Here is a 23559-nt window from a genome sequence, read left to right as displayed (position 1 = left end):
GTTGGCTAAAGCGCAAGAGGCCTACACTCAACAGGCGAATAAAGACCAAAGGGATATAAAGTTTTCAGAAGGGGATTGGGTTTATCTTCGGATTATGAAGCAAAGGTTGAAGTAAGTGGACAAGCGATGCCCAAAGTTGTCTTTCAGGAGCTTCAGACCTTTTCCCATCCAGAGAAAGAATAATGAGGTTTCAATGAAGTTGAAGCTACCTCCGAGTTGGACTATGCACGATCTGTTCCACGTCAGTTGGTTAAAGCCATATGCACGTCCGATCCCTTCAGAAGTTATAGATGAGGTGAAACTGTTAGAAGTCATCTCCTGTCTAGATTTATACACCAGGGCCTTTGTTGTGGGTGCACCCGTCCTTATCAGGTGTTTTATCATTTTTCCTCACGCCCCGCATTTTTCCCCTATTTTTCCCATTTTTTTGTGGCTTGGGAGGCAGCCGTGAATTGGCAGAAGGATCCATTTGCTGGCCGACTACATCAGATGTGTGTACTGGAGCTGGCCGACTGTACTTGATGCAGTCGTGGACCCTCAGAGCTGGCCGACTGGCTGCATGCTGCTGGCCGCCTGTAGATGCAGTCGTGGAGCCTTTTTCAGCAGGCCGACTGCACATGTGGGGGCATATAAATAGGGCCCCACCCCCATACCACTCATTGTATCATATTCGGGATCTTCTTGTGTATATCAGAGCAGAGTTACACGCCTACATCTCTCTCTCTCTTGTGCTGTTTTTCTGCATGCGTTTTTTGCTCTTGTGTTCCCAGATCTGGTCATCATCTCCGCTGCGTATTCTGACATGGTATCAGAGCCTAGGCTCTAGATAGTTCTTGGGATTTGTGTGAGCAAGAGGGGGACTGTTTTGTGGCTGATTGGTGGACTGTTTTGGACTGTTCGGGAAGAGGAGAAGCAAGAGGAAGGCGGGCTGATTTGCTGGACAGCCACTTGCAGGTTTTAGTTCTTCTTTGTTCCCACCCGCCCACCCTTTTCAGAGTACATCCCTACAATGGCAGATCTGTTTGAGATGGCCGAGAGACATGTGAAGATCCCGACACTCCCCACGTTCCCGGTGGACCGTCAGTTGGACGGGAGCAACTACGGCATATGGAAGGTTATGATGGAATCTGTTCTGGAGTCCTTCGTCCTCGCTGATTTCGTCATTGTTGGGGTTCCACGGCTGGAAGTTGAGGAAGGGGAGTTACCGTCAACCCGAAAGGACCGGGAGGCTCAGACACACACGTGGGATCGTGTCAACGCCAGGGTCCGTTTGTTTATCTTTCTCAATTGCACACCATAGGTAATCAATCATGTAAAGCATATGACGCTGGCCAAAGGTATGTGGCAGCATTTGGCCTCACTTTACAATAGGGTATCGCCCATGAAGAGGATTTCCTTGGAAGTACAGATGCGGGTTATGAACCCTGCAAAGTCGTCGACGATGCGGGAGCATATTAACAAGCTGCAGGCTCTTCAGCAGGAAGTTCTTCAGGCTGGGAAGGAGATATCGTCAGAGGACATGGCCATCACGTTGCTGTCACACTTGCCCTCTTCGTACTCAGCATTTTACTCGTCGTTGATTACCAGTGGGAAGCTCAGCACCATCACGTGGGAGGAGCTTGTGCCCATGGTCCTGGACCAGGAGGAACGATTCACGAACCCTCCTCAGGGTGGAGGTTCGGAGGCCTTAACTGGCCAACGGTCGAAAGGCCGTAACACGGGCAAAGGGAAGGCTTCGTCGGAGAAGTCTTCCGAGAAGATGTCCATTAGTGACCGCGAGAAACTGAAGGCAGAGAGGACCTGTAATGATTGTGGCGAGAAAGGCCACTACTGGAGGCAGTGTCCCAAGCGGAAGACCGAGAAGGGTGAAGATTCCTCAGCAGCAATCATGAAGACTCCGACTTTTGTGCACCTGGAGGTGATGGACACCGATGCTTCATTTTCTTCAGGCAGGGAGGAGATTGGAGGACTCTCCGCAACGGATACCCGGGAGTGGATTCTCGATAGTGGTGCTTCCAGGCACATGACTCCTTCCCGTTCCGGTTTACAAGATCTCTGTAGGCTTTCTAGTCATATTCTTACTGGTGATACATCCACTATCCCAGTTCACAGTGAGGGCAGGATGGAGATAGTTCCTGATGGCAGAGGGGGGAAGCATTCCTCCCAGGTGTTGTATGTTCCGGCACTTGGTTTTCATCTGTTGTCAGTGCATCACGTTTGCAAGACTGGCGTACGGGTGGAGTTTGATGAGCATTTTGTTGCTCTCTGGGACAAAGCAACAGGCCAAGTGGTTTGGGAAGGCGGAGTGGAGAATGGAGTTTACAGGCTTTCAGCACTCTCTCTCCCAGGTCCTCAGGTTTGTGATGAGTGGCAGTCTGGTAATGGCCACTTAAGTGTGGATACGCTGCAGGTGTAGGCTTTCCAGGACCAGATGGTGGATAGCTTGCCAGTAGATGGCAGCAGTTGGCAGGAACTTTCCAGTACTGATGTTGGTAGTTCTTGTGTTCATCAGTCAGAGGAAACTGAACAAGTAACTTATGCTCTGATGTCTCGTAGTATTCGGGACAAAGAACCTCCAGTAGATGAGGATGTTCTTTCCACGGAGACCTTTCGGAAAGCCAGGCAGGTGGCAGGTGCTTACTTGCAGCAGGAGGTGGTTTCTTCAGGCTTTGTGGTTCCGGATTCAGAGGGGGTGCTTGACAGATGTCAGAAGGCCTTGCGTGGTCTTCAGCAGGTTTCCAGGACTTGTTTTTGCACCGTAACAGGTGTTGATCCTTGTGAGCAGTGTGATGCCTTTTTGACTCAGAAGCTGTATGGTTCATTGATCTTGTTGATGGACACCAGATTGGACGAGAGCTTCCTGATGAGGCAGTTGAGGTCATGGTTGCGGATGACTCTTTTGGAGGCAGGATTGCGTTTCCCGCACCCCAGCTCCCTGTTGTTGGTTTCACAGCCAGGAGCTGAGAGGGGGTGTTAGAAGTTATCTCCTGTCTAGATTTATACACCAGGTGTAACTCGCGGCGGGTGCCCGAGGGACTAGGGCCTTTTACACACTTGTTGATACCATCAATGCATGTTAAAACACTTAAACATGGCCACAGCCTTAACACATATCCATCATCACTTTGCATAAAACATAAAGCTGGACAAAACATCCACAAATGCTGAAAATGGAGCTTGCACGTGTGACCGCATAGAGGCCGGAATGGGCCGACCCCCCCCTTGGAGTATTTTATTACCCAAGGAGAATAATATCGTACAAGCTTTGAGGGCCTTACTCTCCCCACGGGAGATGCCGGATTATCCCTATACAAATGCCATAACACAGCCTAACACAAGGCAACCAAGCCGGAACATAGGCTGTAGAAATGCTGAGCCAACAATATAATCCATATACCTCCGTGTGGGTACTGATTCTTCCCCAAAAACCACGGGTCTTCATGCAATAGAGCTGGTACAGCAAGTACAACTCTTCATTCAGCCGGTACAGCAGGTACAATGGCTGGTACAACAAGTATAGTGGCTGGTACAGCCGGTACATTGGCTGGTACAGCCGGTACAATGGCTGGTACAGCAAGTACAAATGCAAGTACAGCAAGTACAATGACTAGTACAATAGGTACAATGGTTGGTACAGCCGGTACGGTGGCTGGTACAGTCGGTACGATGGCTGGTACAGCAAGTACAAATGCTGGTGCAACAAGTACAATGGCTAGAAATCATAATAAATGATTAAATACCCTTGCCTTCAGTATTTCTTCGCGATGGAAGCCTCCAAAACAGCCGGTATTCTTCATGGGCAGCCTTCAAGAGAGAGAAAGAGAGTAGCCATCATTAGGGCAGCCTGTAACGGTGGTAGAGGCTAGTGTGCAGCAAGAGAGCCTCCATTAATGAAGAGAGAGGGCTCCAATTTATAGATTTGGGCCTCCCATGAGCTAAAATGGCAAGAGAAGGCTACAATGACAAGTGGAGAGCCACACAATAGCTGAAGTGACAAGTGTGAGGCCACTTGTCTCACTTTGATCCACTTTCTAACAAGTGTCAGGCCACTTGTCTCACTTTGGTCCATCTCCTTGCCACATGTCCCAATCTAAGAGATGGGTCCTTCCATAATCTTTACCTCTAAAAATATCCCAACTGGTAGACATTCTGTCATAGGCACTTTGCCAACTCTTGGTATCTGCTCAATTCCAGATGTAATGACGCGAACAGAATTTCCATCGGAGTCGGGCCAAAAATAGCAACTCTCCTAAATTTTAGGAGAGTGGTCCTTGTATTCTAGGATAATCCCCCATTCCCAAAGCTTGTACTTTCCAAATATTTAGGCATTCCGGAGTCCACCAGACCCCTTTCATTCAGGAAAATGTCCAGGCTGGTGACATCCTCCCCAACTTCTTAAAAGTTGTCCGCAACTTTAAGCTTCAAGCCATATATTCAAGATATAATCATGTCCCATCGAGTGGGCGAGACAAGACAGTCTCAAAAATCCAATATAACTGAAGAATCCATGTCCCAAAGAAATGAATGAGACTAAATAAGTTTCCATAATACCAATATCAAAATCATGTTCCAAAATAAATGGGCGAGACAAAAACAGTCCCATAAGTCCAGATATCATAATCATGTCCCAAGATAAATGGGCGAGACAAATCAGTCCCATAAGTCCAGATATCATAATCCATGTCCCAAGTAAATGGGCGAGACAAAACAGTCCCATAAGTCTATCATAATCCATGTCCCAAGTAAATGGGCGAGACAAAATAAGTATCCTGCCAATAAGGCATCGGTCCACATGACCCTTGGCATAGACATAAGTCCCGTGCCAACCAAGTATCATGTCCACTTTGCCACTTGCACTCCGTGTTGGTACTCTGACCACACACCTTGGATGAGAGGTGGGCTTACAAGAGACACACAATGAGCCGGAACGGCCGACCCCTCCCTTGAGTAAATTGTATTACTATTGGAGAAATTCAATGCATAGCTTCACGGGCATCCATTGCCAAATCCTCCATGCCAATGCATATGAAATTCAGCATTTAGAAAACAATGGTATGTCGATGTAGATCACCAAGGAGCTGCCTTGATGCCCGGCCCGACTTCAGTGCCCATATTCTCTACCATTGGCTCTATGTTCTACCAAGCAAGGTAGCAACATCTTGAAGAGCACTTAGGACAAGAGAAATACTACACAGGGCGGCTAAACAAGGAGTCCTGAAAACAATCACTCGCAGGCATAGATAACTTGGTGTTCCATACGCATTTCTGCTACACATAGTTTATAGGCATTTCGGCCACCAACTCACACTACCCTCTCAAGTGCCCATGTTCCCTTCCATCTGCTCTCTATTGTTCCACCCACACATGGTAGAAACAATCTTCAAGAGAGCACGTAGGACAAGAGAACACTACACAGGGTATGTTGTGCTCGACACTACCCTTTGAAGTGCCCATGTTCCCTTCCATCTGCTCTCTATTGTTCCACCCTCACATGGTAGAAACAATCTTCAAGAGAGCACGTAGGACAAGAGAACACTACACAAGGTAAGTGAACCATGAGTTCCATAAGTCCAATGCATCCCAAATAAAGGGAGCCAAAAAGAATAATCCATCCAACTAAAAGGGAGCCATAAACATAATCCATAAACCTGAGGATGGATCCAAATTCCTAGAAAAGAAGTCCAAGAATCCATACACCTGTATACCATAATCCTTGTATACCATAACTCTTACCACATACTCCGTGCAAACCACACACCTTGGAGTAGAGGTGGACTTTATCCATAAAAGCATCATATCCATGAGATATCCAAAGATTGCTTCTCTATAAACTCGGACAGATTCGTCCATAGAAATTGCTTGTGAAGCCCAATATCTATATAAATCTCGTCCAAGAAAGAAATCTCCATAGATATAATCTATCCCAATAAAGGGAGCCATAGATATAATCTATCCCAATAAAGGGAGCCATGAAAAGAATTCATCCCATTAAAGGGAGCCATAAACAATGTTTCCGTGAAACCATCTCAAGGCAAACAACAACACCTTTCTCCTTGCATAGCTATACAAGGGTTAGTGAACATAAAAAATACTTCATAGCAAAAGCACTAACTTTGCAAACTCAAAGTATACTTAGCTTTTCTTTGCCAGGTTGGTCATGAAGCCAAAAGAAATATCTGGTCACCATATCCTTAAGATATCCTGAGATATATCTCCATATAGCTTGCCTGTAAGCTTGATAATATAATCCACAATATCCATATGGAAAGAGTGCTAAACGTGTGCACATAAAGCCAACTTCACACTTCCACGATAAAATTCTGTGAATTCATAAATCCTTAGATCAACAAGCTGTCTACTGCTCATGCTCTGAAGTGGCTGGCCATGCTTAATAGCAATGATGGTAAGTGTGGTCCCCACTCCAGATCTTTTCTCTTCCTTATTGATAGAAGGAAGCCTCCGCTTCCAAGAAAGCCTATGCTCTGATACCAATGTAACTCGCGGCGGGTGCCCGGGGGACTAGGGCCTTTTACACACTTGTTGATACCATCAATGCATGTTAAAACACTTAAACATGGCCACAGCCTTAACACATATCCATCATCACTTTGCATAAAACATAAAGCTGGACAAAACATCCACAAATGCTGAAAATGGAACTTGCACGTGTGACCGCATAGAGGCCGGAATGGGCCGACCCCCCCCTTGGAGTATTTTATTACCCAAGGAGAATAATATCGTACAAGCTTTGAGGGCCTTACTCTCCCCACGGGAGATGCCGGATTATCCCTATACAAACGCCATAACACAGCCTAACACAAGGCAACCAAGCCGGAACATAGGCTGTAGAAATGCTGAGCCAACAATATAATCCATATACCTCCGTGTGGGTACTGATTCTTCCCCAAAAACCACGGGTCTTCATGCAATAGAGCTGGTACAGCAAGTACAACTCTTCATTCAGCCGGTACAACAGGTACAATGGCTGGTACAGCCGGTATAGTGGCTGGTACAGCTGGTACAAATGTAGGTACAACAAGTACAATGACTAGTACAGCAAGTACAATGGCTGGTACAGCTGGTACGGTGGCTGGTACAGTCGGTACGATGGCTGGTACAGCAGGTACAGCAAGTACAAATGCTGGTGCAACAAGTACAATGGCTAGAAATCATAATAAATGATTAAATACCCTTGCCTTCAGTATTTCTTCGCGATGGAAGCCTCCAAAACAGCCGGTATTCTTCATGGGCAGCCTTCAAGAGAGAGAAAGAGAGTAGCCATCATTAGGGCAGCCTGTAACGGTGGTAGAGGCTAGTGTGCAGCAAGAGAGCCTCCATTAATGAAGAGAGAGGGCTCCAATTTATAGATTTGGGCCTCCCATGAGCTAAAATGGCAAGAGAAGGCTACAATGACAAGTGGAGAGCCACACAATAGCTGAAGTGACAAGTGTGAGGCCACTTGTCTCACTTTGATCCACTTTCTAACAAGTGTCAGGCCACTTGTCTCACTTTGGTCCATCTCCTTGCCACATGTCCCAATCTAAGAGATGGGTCCTTCCATAATCTTTACCTCTAAAAATATCCCAACTGGTAGACATTCTGTCATAGGCACTTTGCCAACTCTTGGTATCTGCTCAATTCCAGATGTAATGACGCGAACAGAATTTCCATCGGAGTCGGGCCAAAAATAGCAACTCTCCTAAATTTTAGGAGTGTGGTCCTTGTATTCTAGGATAATCCCCCATTCCCGAAGCTTGTACTTTCCAAATATTTAGGCATTCCGGAGTCCACCAGACCCCTTTCATACAGGGAAATGTCCAGGCTGGTGACACCAGGGCCTTTGTTGTGGGTGTGCCCGCCCTTATCAGGTGTTTTATCATTTTTCCTCACTCCCCGCATTTTTCCCCTATTTTTTCCATTTTTTTGTGGCTTGGGAGGCAGCCCTAAGTTGGCAGGAGGATCCATTTGCTGGCCGACTACACCAGATGTGTGTACTCGAGCTGGCCGACTGACTGCATGCTGCTGGTTGACTGTAGATGCAATCGTGGAGCCTTTTTCAACAGGCCGACTGCACATGTAGGGGCATATAAATAGGCCCCCACCCCCATACCACTCATTGTATCATATTCGGGATCTTCTTGTGTATATCAGAGCAGAGTTACACGCCTACATCTCTCTCTCTCTTGTACTGTTTTTCTGCATGCATTTTTTGCTCGTGTTCCCAGATCTGGTCATCATCTCCGCTACGTAGTCTGACAGAAACCAAATATTATTGATGAGGCTGAAGTTATGGTTCCAAAACAAATCCTTTTGCACTGAGTTTTTCGACAACTATCTGGCGTTATTGACGGATTATTTGGAGGCTATGCGCAAGTTAAGCAGAAGGGATGTCACGTGCCACATAGACATATCTCTACAGAAGGTGCAGGACCTGGCATGGAAAACTGGTCCCATGTGAGCCCAGTCCGGGACGAGTCATCCAGGGTTCCATTCCAGTCGTCCAAGGTCAGGTGTGCATTGTCCTCCACATGCGTCCAAGGTCAGGTGTGCGTTGTCCTGCACATGAAACAGTGCCAGTCTCCACTGTGAGTCTCTCTTTGGAATGATGTCAATGGTTCTTGGTATCTAGTATGATACTGGATGCCAGATCACTGTATAGATAGTTAGGTTTGCATATAGGAAAGGGGCCAGCCCATAGGGCTACCCCAAGGACAGATGTGGGCACGGGGAAGGTGTAGAACCACCCCCATAGGGGCCAGGAAGGCCTTGGCTGTACCCACCAGCCATGGGATGGCCATGGAGAGGCTGTAGACAGCCCTAGGGCTCTTGGACAAGTGGCCGACTGGTTGCACAACCCCTAGGGGACTGTAGACCAGGTGTGGGGCAGCCCACACAAGCTACCCAGCAGCCAGATCTGAGGTGCCTGATGGCCAGCCCTTATTTAAGTCATGCACAGATTTTTACAGCATTTAATGCTGAATATTCCAATCATGGAGCTATTTTCAGGCAGCCGACTGCATACTGTTGAGGGCATAAATACCCAAGACACAAATCAGTTCATTTATCTCATCATTCACCAAGTGCTGAAGCTGAACCAAGGGCTAGGACAGCCAAGAACAAGCTAACGCAGAAGGGGTGAAGGATTGAAGGTCAAGGGCAAAGATCTATCTCAGCCAAGAAGGTTCAAGTTCAGTCTTTTATTTCAGTTTTGCATCATTCTAATAAAAGCAAATACACCATTCGTGGTGGGGGCCCTACACAGGGTATTCAGGACCCAATATTATGTCCTCTTCTCTCTCTCTCTCTCTATTTTTTGCACATCTATATTCAGTTTTGTGCGTTAATTTCGTCGCAACAAGTGTGCTGTTTTTCTGAGCATTGCAGTTACCGATCTCCCCCGAAGCTTCTGCATGTTACACGTAGGCCCCCAAAATAGCCTAGGGGCCACGATGCTCCCCAAAAAAAAAAGGAAGGTTTATAAAGGTTATAAACCCTTGTCCCCTCCACACATGGGGTTGTCCACACATGGGATTATAAACCTTAGTTCCCTTTTGTCCCCTCCACACATGGGGTTGTCCACACATGGGGTTATAAACCTTAGTTCCCTTTTGTCCCCAAGTATGAACCTTAAACATATATCTTGCTCACCGACCACCATGCTCACACTTATGCTACAGAAATTCACAAGGTCATGACAGTATCACCCACCTTGGAAGTGTAGATGCGGGTGATGGATCCTGCAAAGTCTTCGACGATGCAGGAGCACATCAACAAGTTGCAGGCTCTTCAGCAAGAGGTTCTTCAGGCTCGGAAGGAGATATCTTCAAAGGACATGCCCATCACTTTGCTGTCTCATCTGACCTCTCAGTACTCAACTTTCTACTCCTCTTTGATTACCAATGGCAGGCTCAACACCATCACATGGGAGGAGCTTGTGCCTATGGCCTTAGACCAAGAAGAGCGTTTTTCAAACCCTCCACAGGGCAGAGGTTCTGAGGCCTTGACTGGCCAACAATAAGGGCAAAGGGAAGTCTTCACAGGAGAAGTTTTCCAAGTAGGAACCCAACTAATGTGAGGATTGGGAGAATCTCAATGATGCACAAATGAAGCGATGTTTCTTTATGGAATTAAACACATACCTTGTATGGTCTTCAACAGGTTCCCAGGACTTGGCATACCAAAGTTACAGTTGATGATCCTTGTGAGCAGGTTGATGCCTCTTTGTTTTGGAAGCGGTTTGGTTCATAGATTTGGTTGCTGAACGCCAGATTGGACTTGAGCTTTCCGGTGGGGCTGTTGGGCTCATTTCTGCAGACGCCTTTGAAGACTCATTGGGACGTAGGATTGCAGATCCTACGGTTTCTGCAACGTGTGAAGGATCTTGGAGTCTGCTATGATACTAGCGGGGGAACGATGGATGGAGTCAGACTCCATGGTTGGAGTGACTCAGATTGGGGAGGAGATCCAAACACGAGGAGATTTACATCAAGCTATTGTTTTACCCTCAGCTCAGGAGCTGTTTCATGGAGCAGCAAGACACAACCAACTATTGCCTTGTCATCTACAGAGGCAGAGTACCGAGCTGCTTGTGCTATTGCTTGCGAGGTGCTGCAGGCGGTTGGCGAGGCTACTTGGCGAGATTAGGTTTCCACAGGAGGAACCCATGGTCATCAAGAGTCACTTTGTTCATGAGAAGTTTTTTGCTGATGACATCTTTCTAGAGTTTTGTTCGACGGAGGACAATGCGACAGACCTCTTCACGAAGGCTCTACCTCAGGCGATGCTCCGATAGCACTCCAGCTCACTGGGGTTGGTTCCACATCCAGGAACTGAGGGGGTGTTAGCAGTCATCTCCTATCTGTACGTTATCTCACAGAGGGCCTTTGTTGTGGGTGTGCCCGCCCAGGAGCATTGCTCAATGTTCCTCCATTTTTCCCCACTTTTCATGTTTTTTTCCCTGTTTTCAATCAGTATATGCTGGCCGCCTATTTTTTTGGTCTTGCCAACTGTGATGACCTGGCCGACTTGGATTTTATCTAGCCGACTCCTGTTTTCTGGTAGTGAGCAGTTGGGACTACTATCGACCTGTTTTGGGCTGGCCGACCAGCAATCCTATAGAGGGGCTTCCCCCCACAGCTCATTATATTGGGAATTCTACCGGATCTTGTATATAGTGCAGAGTTCGTACAGCTTCACTCTCTCTCTTCTGCATTTGCTCTTCCACACACAGTTCAGCGTTTTTCAAGCTGCTGGTCCTCTTATGTTTGCTCATCTTCATGTTGGTGTCTTTCTACGTTGTGCTCTAAGCAGTTTGTCTAATATCTGTTGCATATTCCGACAATATCCTCACATATTCAAGAGGCATCTTCGACTATCTTGGAGCTTGTTCCTACTTCGACCCTGGCAAATTCGGCCCTATCACTGATGATCCTTTTGTTCCAGTGGTTGTTTCATTTCCTTCTTCAGAGGAGGAGGATTCTACTTCTATGGTACATCTGAATACCGAGAAGGTCTCCGGAAGAAGCCACGAGAAGATATCGACACCTGGATCAATTTGGAGAGAGAAGCCCTCAGGAGATGGAACCATAGATGGCTCCGAAAAATGTGGTACCTCCTTTGCATATGAAACAAGTATCGGGACCTCTTTGTGAGCTTTGTGCTTTTTATGAGGTGGGTGTTCCTTCAAACTCTTTGGAGGATTTTTTGCATAGTGCCGAAGTTGGTCCACCCATCTGGCGTTGAAGCTGAAGTGTTGGAAATTATTTCATCCCCAGATGGACTTTCCCATGCACATTCATGCTTGTATCTGACTCCATATGAAGCCCTACATATGCATCTAGGCACTACATATTTTTTGCCTATTTTTAGGCATCATTTCAACATTTTCATGCATTCTCGGCCAATCCTCTGATTTTCTACTGGCCGACCAGCTCCTCTCCCACCTATATAAAGGTGGCTAGGCTTAACCAGATCTTCTTTCAGCTTCTGCAGTGATAGGCAGCAGCTACGGGACCTCCCTCGTGCTGCTCCACGTCATGTACAACCTTTTCTGGTGATATTCAGCAGTGATCTTCTTTTCTCTTCTTATGCTTGCTGTCCATTCAATTTTTGCAACATCTTTGTGGGTATCATTGCATAGTACCCATTCTTTCAAGGTAAGGGATGAGGTAAAATGAGTGAAGTAAGCGATGATGTGGAGATAAAGATCCACAGTCCTGTGACATGTCCCAATTTAAGAGATGGTCCCTCCCATAAACTTTATTTCTAAAAATATCTCAACTCGTAGACATTCTGTCAAAGGTGCTTCAACAAGCCGCCCCATTTGCTTAGCTTACGGACGTAATGATGCAAACAGAATTTCCATTAGGAGTTGTCCAAAAATAGTAATCCTCATAGATTTTAGGAGTGTGTTCCTTTGCATTCCACCTTATTAGAAATGTATGTGAGCACCATGTAGAACCACGTTTCAATACTAGATCTCTCTCAATTCCTCGGGAGCTCGCCATACATGCTTTCCACTTGACACTTGAACCCCAATGCCCCTTTTTGTGTCTAGGAACCAAGCTTCAAGGACTAGATCTTTTGTACTGGATAATCCCCCATTCCCAAAGCTTATGCTTTCCAAATATTTAGACGTCCCAAAATCCACCTAACCCTTTTCATACTGGGAAATGTCCGAGCTAGTGACAGATTTAATTGTCATCATCCTATATGTGGATGATATGTTGCTAACACGAACCGATGAAGATAAACTTGTAGCATTCAAGGTTCATCTTGAATCCTCGTTTAAGATGTCAGATCTCGAGTTGTTACACTATTATTTGGACAAATTGTTTATACAATTACAATAGGGCATTGTTTTGCTGCAATCCAAGTACATAAAGGGGCTACTAAAAAGGTTCAAATTTCAGGATTGAAAGACTGTTTCTACTCAAGCAGAGCCCAAGCTTATGCTGAGTATGTATGATGCAGGAGAGCCTTGTGACACCACTCTTTACAGCCAACTATTGGTTGCCTCATATACTTGTGTAACACAAGGCTGGACATACAGTTTGGAGTGTCCTAGTTGAGCAAATTTATGCATAGCCCAAGTACAAAGCATTGGCAAGCTGTTAAGCGGTACGTTTAGGGCACCCAATCTCTTGGTTTGTTCTATGCCAAAGGAAGTGATTTTCAACTCCATGCTTACAGTGATTCGGATTGGGCTGGTGATTATGACACAAGGCAGTCTACAAGTGGGACTTGGCTTTTTCCTTGGGAACTCGTGCATATCATGGTTGAGCAACAAGCAACCTACTACAGCTACATCTTCATGTGAAGCTGGGTACAAGGCAACTTTCACTACTACAATTGAGTGTGTGGTTGAGGAGATTGATGGCAGATCTTTGTGGTGGGAGTCAGCGGCGGACAGTGGACACCCACTCCCATTCTCACTGACAATCAGAATGCTATGGCTGTAGTACAGAATCCACTCTTTCATGCTCGCACCAAGCAAATAGAGATACATTATCACTATGTGAGAGAGGCTACATGCAAGGAAGATCAGTTTGGTTTATTGTCCTACACATGAGAACATTGTAGATCTGTTTACTAAGGCATCGACTAGAGGGAGGTTTGAAGCTTCCATGAAGCTTTGGGCTTACTCCCATTTGGAGAGTGATCTACTACCTTGGACATATTCATCACTATAAGGAGGATTTGTAAGAAAACTCGTAGTAGTAGCATTAGACATCATCTCCTTGTTGCTAGCTTTCCGTTTGGTGTCCTATTTTAGCCTCTAGGGCTGACCATGTTAGCTAGAGGGGTTGGTCACCCCTCACTTATTTTACCCATATTTTATCCCCATTTTATGGAGTCTTAGGCACTTTTTTCTTTAGTCATGAGCTGGTCAGCTGCCTACTTCTGGGCATATATATTAGCATTGTTTGCTGCAGTCCCTCACATACGAGGTCTTCTTCCCTTCTTGCTCGGCACATGTATTCTTGGTTGATGATATTGAGAGCAGGTCTATACCTGTGTTTCCTCTCCATCTCTCTCTCTCACTCTCTCTCCTGTGTTTCCACTTTCCCTTCTTCCGTTGTGCATTCTATCATGGTATCAGAGCGCCGGTGAAGAACAGTGTTGGATGCTCCCTCCTACATTTTTTTTTTCTAAGAGTTGCTGCTGGTCGCTGCCTCTTCCACGCGTTTTTTCTCTGCAATCCGTGGTCATCCATAATCGGTTTGACCTCCTGGGACTTCCCCCGCACATGTTTTCTGCTCTGTTTTCAGGGCTGCAGCGCCTAGAGTGCTGCATTTTTCTACAAGTGGTTTTCTACAGCGATTTGCAGCAGTTTTCAGCATCTCCCCCCCGTCGTAGTGTGAGCCGCCTATTCTGTGCAGGACAGCAACGGCATCTTTGCTGCGTTTTTTTTCTCCTTCAGGTTTGCTGGTTCTGTTTGCTGCTCTGAGGCTTGGTGGTACCATATCTCTTCTGCTTTTCCAGAATTTGCCCTATCTACCTTGTTCCCATTGCAACTTATATTCCTGCTTCCCTTCCTCATTGTGAGGAGTCTACCTCTGCCTCTCTTTGTGAAGCTTATGAGGATGCCCCTCCCCTCATAGTCACAAGGGACGGAAGGGACGAGGGCTTGGAACGGAGGGACACCGAAACGAGACGGACCGGCGACGGGGACGGCAGGGGATGGACGGACGTCCTCTAGGAATCTCGTCGCTCGTAGGGGACGGGGATGGGGATGGGGACGCCTTCAGGAACGGGGACGCCGGTGGGGGACGGCTCTGTGGGGGGACGGCAAGGAGCCATTGCGCGATTTTCTGCCCGTTTCTAGCCGTTTCGTTCACCGTTTCTAGCCGTTTATGGTTGTTGGCTTGGTCGTTTGGGGATGGCTTGGCCCTCTCTCTCTCTCTTGCCCTTGAGGCTTGCCTCTCTCTCTCTTGCCTATCTATATAAGAACAAGCCTCTACAAGCCTACAAGCACACACAACTTTCAAGCTTTCAAGCTTCTTCTAGCTTCCAACTTCCAAGTTCCAAGCCTCTCACACAAGGCCCGCCACCCTACTCTCTCTCTCTCTCTCTCTCTCTCTCTCTCTCTCTCTCTCTCTCCGGACCCAGGAGGTGGAGGAAACCGACATAGTGGATCTTGTGGACCCTCCACAAGCTGCTCAGGGCCTACCTTGCCCGAGAGGAGTTACCTCGGACCGAGCCTCTGCACTCCAACGTGCCCGACGCCCTCGACCCCCCCCCCCCCCCCCGCGGCCACGATCACCTCATCAGCTCCAGATCCAAGACATGCTCCACCGCCATCGAGCTACTTTTCCACGTGACATAGCTGAGGGAGACCTCTCGGCCATACTCGTCAACCCTATGCTTGACATTTTGGAGAGTGGTATACCATCTACTCCGAGCTGATGTTGCTCCCATGTTTTTATGTTTAGTTTTCCATTATGAGTTTCCATGGACAGTTTTGTATCACCCCAGTGAGATAGCTATATTTATGTTTTCATTCTCTTTTATTTTCAATTCCATGATGAGATATGCCATGGACATTATTGTACCACTTTGGTCTCATAGGCCCATTGGGTCTTTAGTAGACGCTTAATATATCTTTCTCTCTCTCTCTCTCTCTCTCTCTCTCTCTCATTCCTCAAGGCTCAAGAGTCAAGCCATCTTCAACCATGGCATCCTCCTCACGTGTCGGGGCTTCCCGTAGAAGGACAACGGGATGGACATGGTGGGAGGAGGTTATCTACACCCCATCCACTCATGGAGGCGGTTCTCAGCCATGGGCATGCAAGCTTTGCCCGTACCGGCAAACGGGTGGCGCCGACAAAGTGCGAGTGTCACGTGCACACCATTCAGGTGTACAGTGACATGGCATCATTTTATGGCATCGTTAGCATCATCAGTAGTCATTAGGTATTTTACTCGCATTTATGCAATTTTATAGGCATTTTTACAGGCATTTATGGGGCAGCCGACAGCATTTGTCGACATGACATCTGGCCGACAGCCCTTATGCTGGCCGACCAGCAGCATGCTTGCATATATATTCAGGCACCTCTCCATTCAGCATAGCAAGTCCATCATTCAGCATTCCAGGCTCATCATAGCAGCATTCAGAAGTGTGTTCTCCAACGCATCTCCTCCAGGAAGCATTGGGAGCAGCAGAATCAGCAAACGCATCATCATCAGCATCATTTTCAGCAAACGCATCATCATCAGCCCTCAGATCTGAAACGCATCTGCGTTTCATCATCAGGTCAGCATTCAGCATCTGTTCCAAAGCCTCCCTTCAGCGTTTCCTTCCCAGGAGACAAGGGAAAGATAGTGGACAGCAGTTCATCCCGCATATTCAGTATATTCAGCATATAGGCAGCATATTCAGCAGTATAGATCCATTTGGATCTCATTGTAACCGCATTCATTCATCTAATATAGCTGCATTGCATTGACACATATTTGTCTATCTCTTAAACATCATTAAGTGCAGTTTAGTTAGACTAAGGTTGTGATTACTACGGTCTTAACCTCTCACATGTCACAGCGAGCCCACCTCTTGCATGTGAGTGGGGCATGAGGTGAGGTTTTGCACGAATGTCACGCCCGAGAAGAGACAGGAACTTCTTGACAAGCTTAGCGTCTACAAGGCGATCGAAGCGGCTAGGACACCACGAGTGGCCATGGATCCCGCGACGATGGGGAGAGGAACTCAAGCCTCTACAATGGAGTCGTGGTGGATCGGATCATGCACACCATCACCTTCACCATCAAGTCGGAATATTACTCCATCCACAACGCCGGCACCCTCCATCTCCACGGCCTCTCAACCATTACATGGCCCACGACGACAATCTACACTTGGGGAGAATTGGAACCCCAAGTTGAGGTGGATATGGCGGTGGGCCGCTTCTTCTTCCACAACCACATTGCCTTTCAAGCAGCTAGGTAAGTGCAATCGATCATTGCCAATTCATCATTCATGTTTTCATCATCCTAGTCCCCTTCTCATTAGTAAATTACTTTCTTGAATAGGTCAGAATACTTCAAGGTCATGGTTAAGAAGATTGGGGAGTATGGCTCAACCTATACGCCCCCCTCATCCGAGAGCTTGCGCACTACATTGCTCGAGAAGGAGAAGCACATTGTAAAGCAAGCGGCCGACAACACACAGCGGCAATGGGAAAGGAACGGAGTCTCCCTCATTGTGGATGGATGGAGTGACACCCACAAGAGGAGTATTCACGGCATGGTTGCATATTCCCGCGGAGAGATGTACTTCATCTCATCTCATGATGCATCCGGCACCGGGAAGAGCATGGATGTGCTTGTGGCGGAGTGGGCTACCAACATGGAGATCGTTGGCTGTAAGCATGTAGTGGGCTTTGTTGCAGATGGGGAGCCTTCCAATAGGGCGGCGGGAGCCTTCCACCTATTGAGGATTGTAGACACTATGCAACCATGCATAGGCAAGGTCTAAGAGGCCATGGATCGCATGATAGAGAAGTTGAAAGACTTCATGCCTAACGAAGACAAATACGAGGAGATCCATGCCTTGTGTCTAGGAAGGTGGAATTCCTACTACTCTCCATTGCATGCAGCAGCTTATGTGGTGGACCCAGAATTCCAAGGCAACAAGCAGGAGAGCGACCGGGAGGTGAGCGCTCGATGGAGGATCATCTCGGATCATCTTGTGGGTGGTTGACAGGTTTCATAAGACCTTGCGTGGTCTTCAGCAGGTTTCCAGGACTTGGCTTTCCACCGTAACAGGAGTTGATCCTTGTGAAGCAGTGTGATGTCTCTTTGATTCAGAAGCAGAACGGTTCATTGATTTGGTTGATGGACACCACATTGGACGGGAGCTTCCTAATGAGGCAGCTGAGCTCATGGTTGCAGATGACTCTTTGGGAGGCAGGATTGCGTATCCTGTGGTTTCTGCGGCATGCGAAGGATCATGGACTCTTTTACACAAGAGGGGGATTGATTGATGGAGTCCGACTCCACGGCTGGAGTGACTCAGTTTGGGGAGGAGATCCGGACACGAGGAGATCTACTTCAAGCCCAGGAGCAGTAAGAGGCAGTCATCTTTTGCCTTGTCGTCGACAGAGGCAGAGTAACTTGCAGAGGTTGCATTGCAGGATTGGGCTTCCACTAGAAGAACCCATGGTCATCCAGAGGCACTTTGTTCGTGAACAGTTCGTTGCTGATGACATCTTGCTAGAATTCTGTTCGACGGAGGACAGTACGGTGGACCTCTTCACGAAGTCGCTATCTCAAGATTTGCTCAGGCGGCACGCCAGCTCCCTGTGGTTGGTTTCACAGCCAGGAGCTGAGAGGGGGTGTTAGAAGTCATCTCTTGTTTTTATGTTGACACCAGGGCCTTTATTGTGGGTGTCCCCGCCCTTGTAGGTGTTTTCTCATTTTTCCTCACTCCCCATATTTTTCCTATTTTTACTGTGGCTTGGGAGGCAGTTCTGTGTTGGCAGGAGGACCTATGAGCTGGCCGACTGTACCTTCACGTCTACGACCTCAGATCTGTACTGGCCGACAGAGGGCTGCTGGCCGACTGGTGATCATGGCTGGTCGTGGAGGTTCAGGCCCTGACGACTGCCCTACAGCAAGCCGACTGCTGTTTGGGGGCCATATAAAATGGCCCCACAACCCCTTGCCACTTTGTATCACATTTGGGATCTTCTTTGTGTATATAGAGTAGAGTTACACGCCTCTATCTCTCTCTCTCTCTCTCTTGTGCTGTTTTTTTTCAACATTGCGTTTGCTCGTGTTCCCAGATTTGGTCATCATTTCCACTGCACATTCTGATAGTAGTATATACTTATGGTTGTTATCCTCTCTACAAGAGTGTAGATCTTTTCATGGACACAGCGCTTCTATCCATGAGAGATCAATAAATGAGTCATGTACTGACCGATAAGCAGCAGGTACACATTGATCAAGAGATGATAGGATACTCCAATAACCTTGGAGAATTCTATAGTCGCGGTGTTTCTATGCTACCAGAGGTGTGTAAGACGTCTCTTGATTGGTGGGAGACACATGGATACCATCAGCCTCAACTTAAAGCCCTTGCACTTCGGCTATTATCCCAAGTAATAATACAAAATAGTAAATACATATTGATTATTGATAAATTATTCGGCTTTGGAATCTTTAAGGACCCAGGCTTTAAGATTTGTTATAACTAAGACTCGAATCTTCGTGGATTTAAGGATTGTTCCTCTGGAGCCTGTGAGAGGAACTGGAGTTTTTACCTTCGACTAATTCGGAATCTTCGAAAGATGGATAGACCAAAACAGATACATGATTTACGACATACTGATGCACTTCAAAGTTCATAGTAAGCTTAGAGTGATTAGTCACTAATAACTACTAGTGAATACATGCTCCATAGGTTGATGTTGAGGAGTTCCAGCACCGCAACCAGCAACATGCCAAGAAGAGCGACAGAATACGTGATGAGCAGGAGAAGATATATAGACAACTTCACAAAGCTCGAGACTATTGATAGACGAGTCACTCGAGCTCGGTCTCGAGCTCTCACTACCAGCTCCCTTACTTCTTCAGCTCAGCAGAGTCGTCCTTCCACCTCTAGAGGCACCAGGGTGTATGCTCATGGTGCACATGCTAGAGGGAGAGCCGCCAGAGCGATCAATAGAGGTGGTCCAGAGCACCAGATGTAGACTCTTCCAGAGGAGATACCTGGGACCTCTACCACTGTTGAGGAGATACCTAGTGATGTGGGGAAGCGGAAGCCACTATATGATTCTGATGGGAATCTCCTGTGTAGTATGTAGTATGTACTAGGATTTCAGCTTCGGCAGGACAATCCTTCATGTTGTATGCAGTGCAACTCATTTGATAGCTCATTTGACATTTATATAGCATACATGTTTGCATTTCAATTGTTTTTTGTACATCTTTGTTTACCAATGTTGCTAAATTATGAATGATTTATAATGTGTTTTTTTTTTATCTACACATTTTTTTTAAAGGGAACGTACTTAAAGTACTCATCCCGATGCGTACTTTGCGTACTCGTATGCATACCGTACCGTACCGCACCGCACCTAAAGTACTCAACCACTATGTGATATTGAGAGCAGGTCTATACCTATGTTTCCTTTCCATCTCTCTCTCTCACTCTCTCTCCTGTGTTTCCACTTTCCTTCTTCCGCTGTGCATTCTATCGGGTAGTGCTGCATGTTGTTGTAGTGTGACATTTTCTTACTAGCTCTCTCTCTCTCCCGTGTTTTCTGTCCTCATTTTCCTGCACATTAGGGTTAAGCCAAACACAACAAATTCAACCATCAAGATGTACGTCTCCCAATCTGATGGTCTCTTTTTACTGACATGCAAGATACAAATCCTCCAAAACCTAGTTTACCCTCTCTATTTGCCCATCCAACGTAGGAGGAACTCATACTCAACGTAGTCTCCAATCTCTAGAAAACTAGCTACCAAAAGTGTCTAGAAAACTTTTGAAATTTTATCAATGACTATATCAAAAGGTAGTTCATACAACCTGAAAAGCTGCTCAAGAAACTATTGCGCTATTTTTAGCATTATGCTCTCTGCTGCTCAGTGGCAAACCTATAATGAAGTCCATGGAAGAGAATGTAACATACCTTCAACCCTAAGACGTTCAACCTTATTCGCTTGACATTGACAACACTTTACCACATAGTCTTGAACATACACCTTTATCTTAGGCCAATAAAACATCGAATACCAAACCATAGGTCCATTGTATCCCTAGATGACCCGATGTAGGAGCAGCATGACATTCACATAGGATCCTTTTTATAATCTCAACGTTATCTAGTACACAAACCTTCATTCCAGAACAACAATCCATTCCGGATAAGGAACTGACCACCTTCCATACTCACAATGGCATGACTCCTAAACATAGGAGCAAAGAAACGCGTTTCTTTCGAAAAGAAATGTATAGGACGTTTCTTACAATAAGAAACATTTCTTTCATAAAAAAACGTGAGGTAAGGGATTTTTTTTTTTATTGACTTTAGCCTTAGCAAAGGTTTTGACATTTTCAATCCCCTGCTCGCTCTCTCTCTCTCTCTCTCTCGCGTTCTACCTCCCTCTCTCTCTCTCTCTCTCTCTCTCTCTCTCTCTCGCATTCTATGAGATCCCTCCCTCCCTCCCTCCCTCCCTCTCTCTCTCTCTCTCTCTCTCTCTCTCTCACGCTCCTTCTTCTTCTTCTCCTTCTTCTTCTTCTTCTTCTTCTTCCTTCTTCTTTTTCTTCCCTCCCTCTTCTTCTTCTTCTTCCCTCTTCTTCTTCCTCTTCCTCTTCTCCTTCTTCTTCTTCTCCTTTCTTTCTTCATCTTCTTCTCCTCCTCTTCTATTCTTCCTCTTCATCCCCATATCATTCTCAGCTGAAAATTGAAATCTCCAATTTCTCCCAATTTGCAAACCCTAATTTCCCCCAATTATGGAATTAGGCCCAATCTTTAACCGTTTCTCAAAATTGCCGCAGTTTTGAGCAACTCCATCCACTAAGTGACAATGACAAGTTTTAGCTTCTTACTACTTTAGTGTTGCTAAAATGCTTCGATCTGAAGCTAAAATTCTATATGAAAATATGCATTTCTTATTTTGGCCCAAATTTTAGAAACATTTCTTAGGCGTTTCATGCGTTTCTGGCTGCTATGCTCCTAAGTCTCGGTATAAATCTATGGAGCTCCCTACCTAGACCTACTACCAATACCAACCTTCAACTGAAAGAAAATAAAACATAACGCAGCATGATCATTCTTCCTTCCTCAAAAGGTCATCATCATTTGTAAAAAAATCGCCTACCCATGGTTTTTATAGAACCATAAGAGTTTCGCCCCATGTGCAATTCATGTGTTCTAAGAGAACTATTTGCAAATTTCAATTCATACTCTATGCCAGTAGCGTTTGTAAATGGACCCTAAAACCCACAAGATACCACATGTTATGTTAGTGCTTAAGACTCCTCTTTGTAGGGGGTTGTGACATGCCATGTGCTATTAACATAACAGTCGCCATACCCAACTAGCTCTAAGATCTACACCTTTCCAAAGTGTGTGGAGGCTCTTACCGACTTTTAAAGCCTCACACCATATACATAGGACTTCACAGCTCTTGCTCAGCAATCTTATGCTACACGAGGCAGGCTGACGTGAAGCAAACCTCATCCACAATCTCCTATTTGGTGTTCTTACATCCAGAGCTCCTCTGCTATCCACAGTCCGGATAACCCATATCTAGGATATTCCATGTACAACGTAAGTGGAGATGTCGTTCATGGAGCTTATGCCTGTTAGAACCCGACTTTGTGAAGGTGCTCATAATATCAAATATTAGGATTAGGGTTAGGCTTAATTAGTAAACCTAATCTAACCCAATCTATAATATAAGCGTTTCATGTAGCCCTAGATGATCTCTGTTGTAGAAAACAAACTTTCTCTGCAGCACTTTCTTCTTTGAAAAACATAGGATTCAGAGGGACTCACATTGGATTGGACGATCTGGACGGAATGCAGGGGGAGAGCGTCTTGCTTAAAGGCTGCGAGGCCATCGCGGAGCGTGTCGTGAGGGTGGGTAGGGTTGAAGGGCAGAGACACCCCTTGCTCTTCCTTCATCGCCATCTTCCTGTGTAATCAAGACTTCTGTGCTTTCGTCAAAAGTTTGTAGGTTTCACAACACATTAATGTGTGCCCTTCACGGCATCTGCCCTTTTTCTTTTTCTTTTTTAAATTTTTATTTTGTGTGTGAGTGGCTGTGAACACACCTTAAAGTGTGCCCTTCACTAAACCGAGCCTCTGCCTTGTTTTTAATGTGAAAGTGGCTACTAAAAGAAAGTAGACTCAAATCCTACTTGGCAGGCATGGCTGCTGCCGGCATTTGCACTAGTAAAAAATGATCTATAAGAAATTATAATCTATAATATCTTACTAGTGTAATGGCCCGTTTTCAATCGGTAGGAGCTCGGCACACAGTACACCATGCAAAAGACAACTGTACAAAGAAGGCATTTTGGCATGCAGTCCTCTTTCTCTCTCTCTTTCTATGTGTGTGTGCTACAGTCCTCCCCCCCTCTCTCTTTCTCTCTCCCCTTCAGCATTGTCACATTCTCACTCGGAACAAACACACATATAGACTCTCTCTCTCTCTCTCTCTCTCTCTCTCTCTCTCTCTCTCTCTCTCTCTCTCTCTCTCTCTCTCTCTCTCTCTCTCTCTCTCTCTCTCTCAAGCACCCCCCATCAGCGAGCTAATGAGAGAAGAAGCTACCTCTACGTTTCAACCTTCAGGCAAGTTAATAAATCCTGTGTGAGAGAAAGAATATAGCTGTGTGAGAGAAAGAATATAGCTGTGTGAGAGGGAAGAAGCACCCTATGTGTGGTTTTAAATTGCAAGCAAACAAAGCCCATGAGAGAGAGAGAGAGAGAGAGAGAGAGAGAGCTCCATGCGCACAGTTTGACCAAAAAATAAGCTCTACGCAAGCACCAACACACAAAATAATAAGCCCATGAGAGAGAGAGAGAGAGAGAGAGAGAGAGA

General features: G+C 46.2%; 1 protein-coding gene across 1 annotated transcript in view; it reads right to left on the bottom strand.

The window, feature by feature from the left end:
• LOC147603289 (cyclin-B1-2-like) overlaps positions 1-22729 on the bottom strand; it is a 38555-nt gene extending 15826 nt beyond the window's left edge. Inside the window, exon 1 of the mRNA XM_086796578.1 lies at positions 22512-22729. Within this exon, the coding sequence (XP_086652704.1) occupies positions 22512-22646 (135 nt within the window). The 5' untranslated portion in view covers positions 22647-22729. The remainder of the gene's footprint in view (positions 1-22511) is intronic.
• Between the last annotated feature and the right edge of the window lie 830 nt (positions 22730-23559).

Source organism: Cibotium barometz, chromosome 64 (assembly GCF_041138505.1).
Source record: "Cibotium barometz isolate CiBa-2024 chromosome 64, ASM4113850v1, whole genome shotgun sequence".
NCBI lineage: Eukaryota > Viridiplantae > Streptophyta > Polypodiopsida > Cyatheales > Cibotiaceae > Cibotium > Cibotium barometz.
The sequence above is the reverse complement of the archived record's forward strand: the minus strand, read 5'-3'. Positions and strand labels throughout refer to the sequence as shown.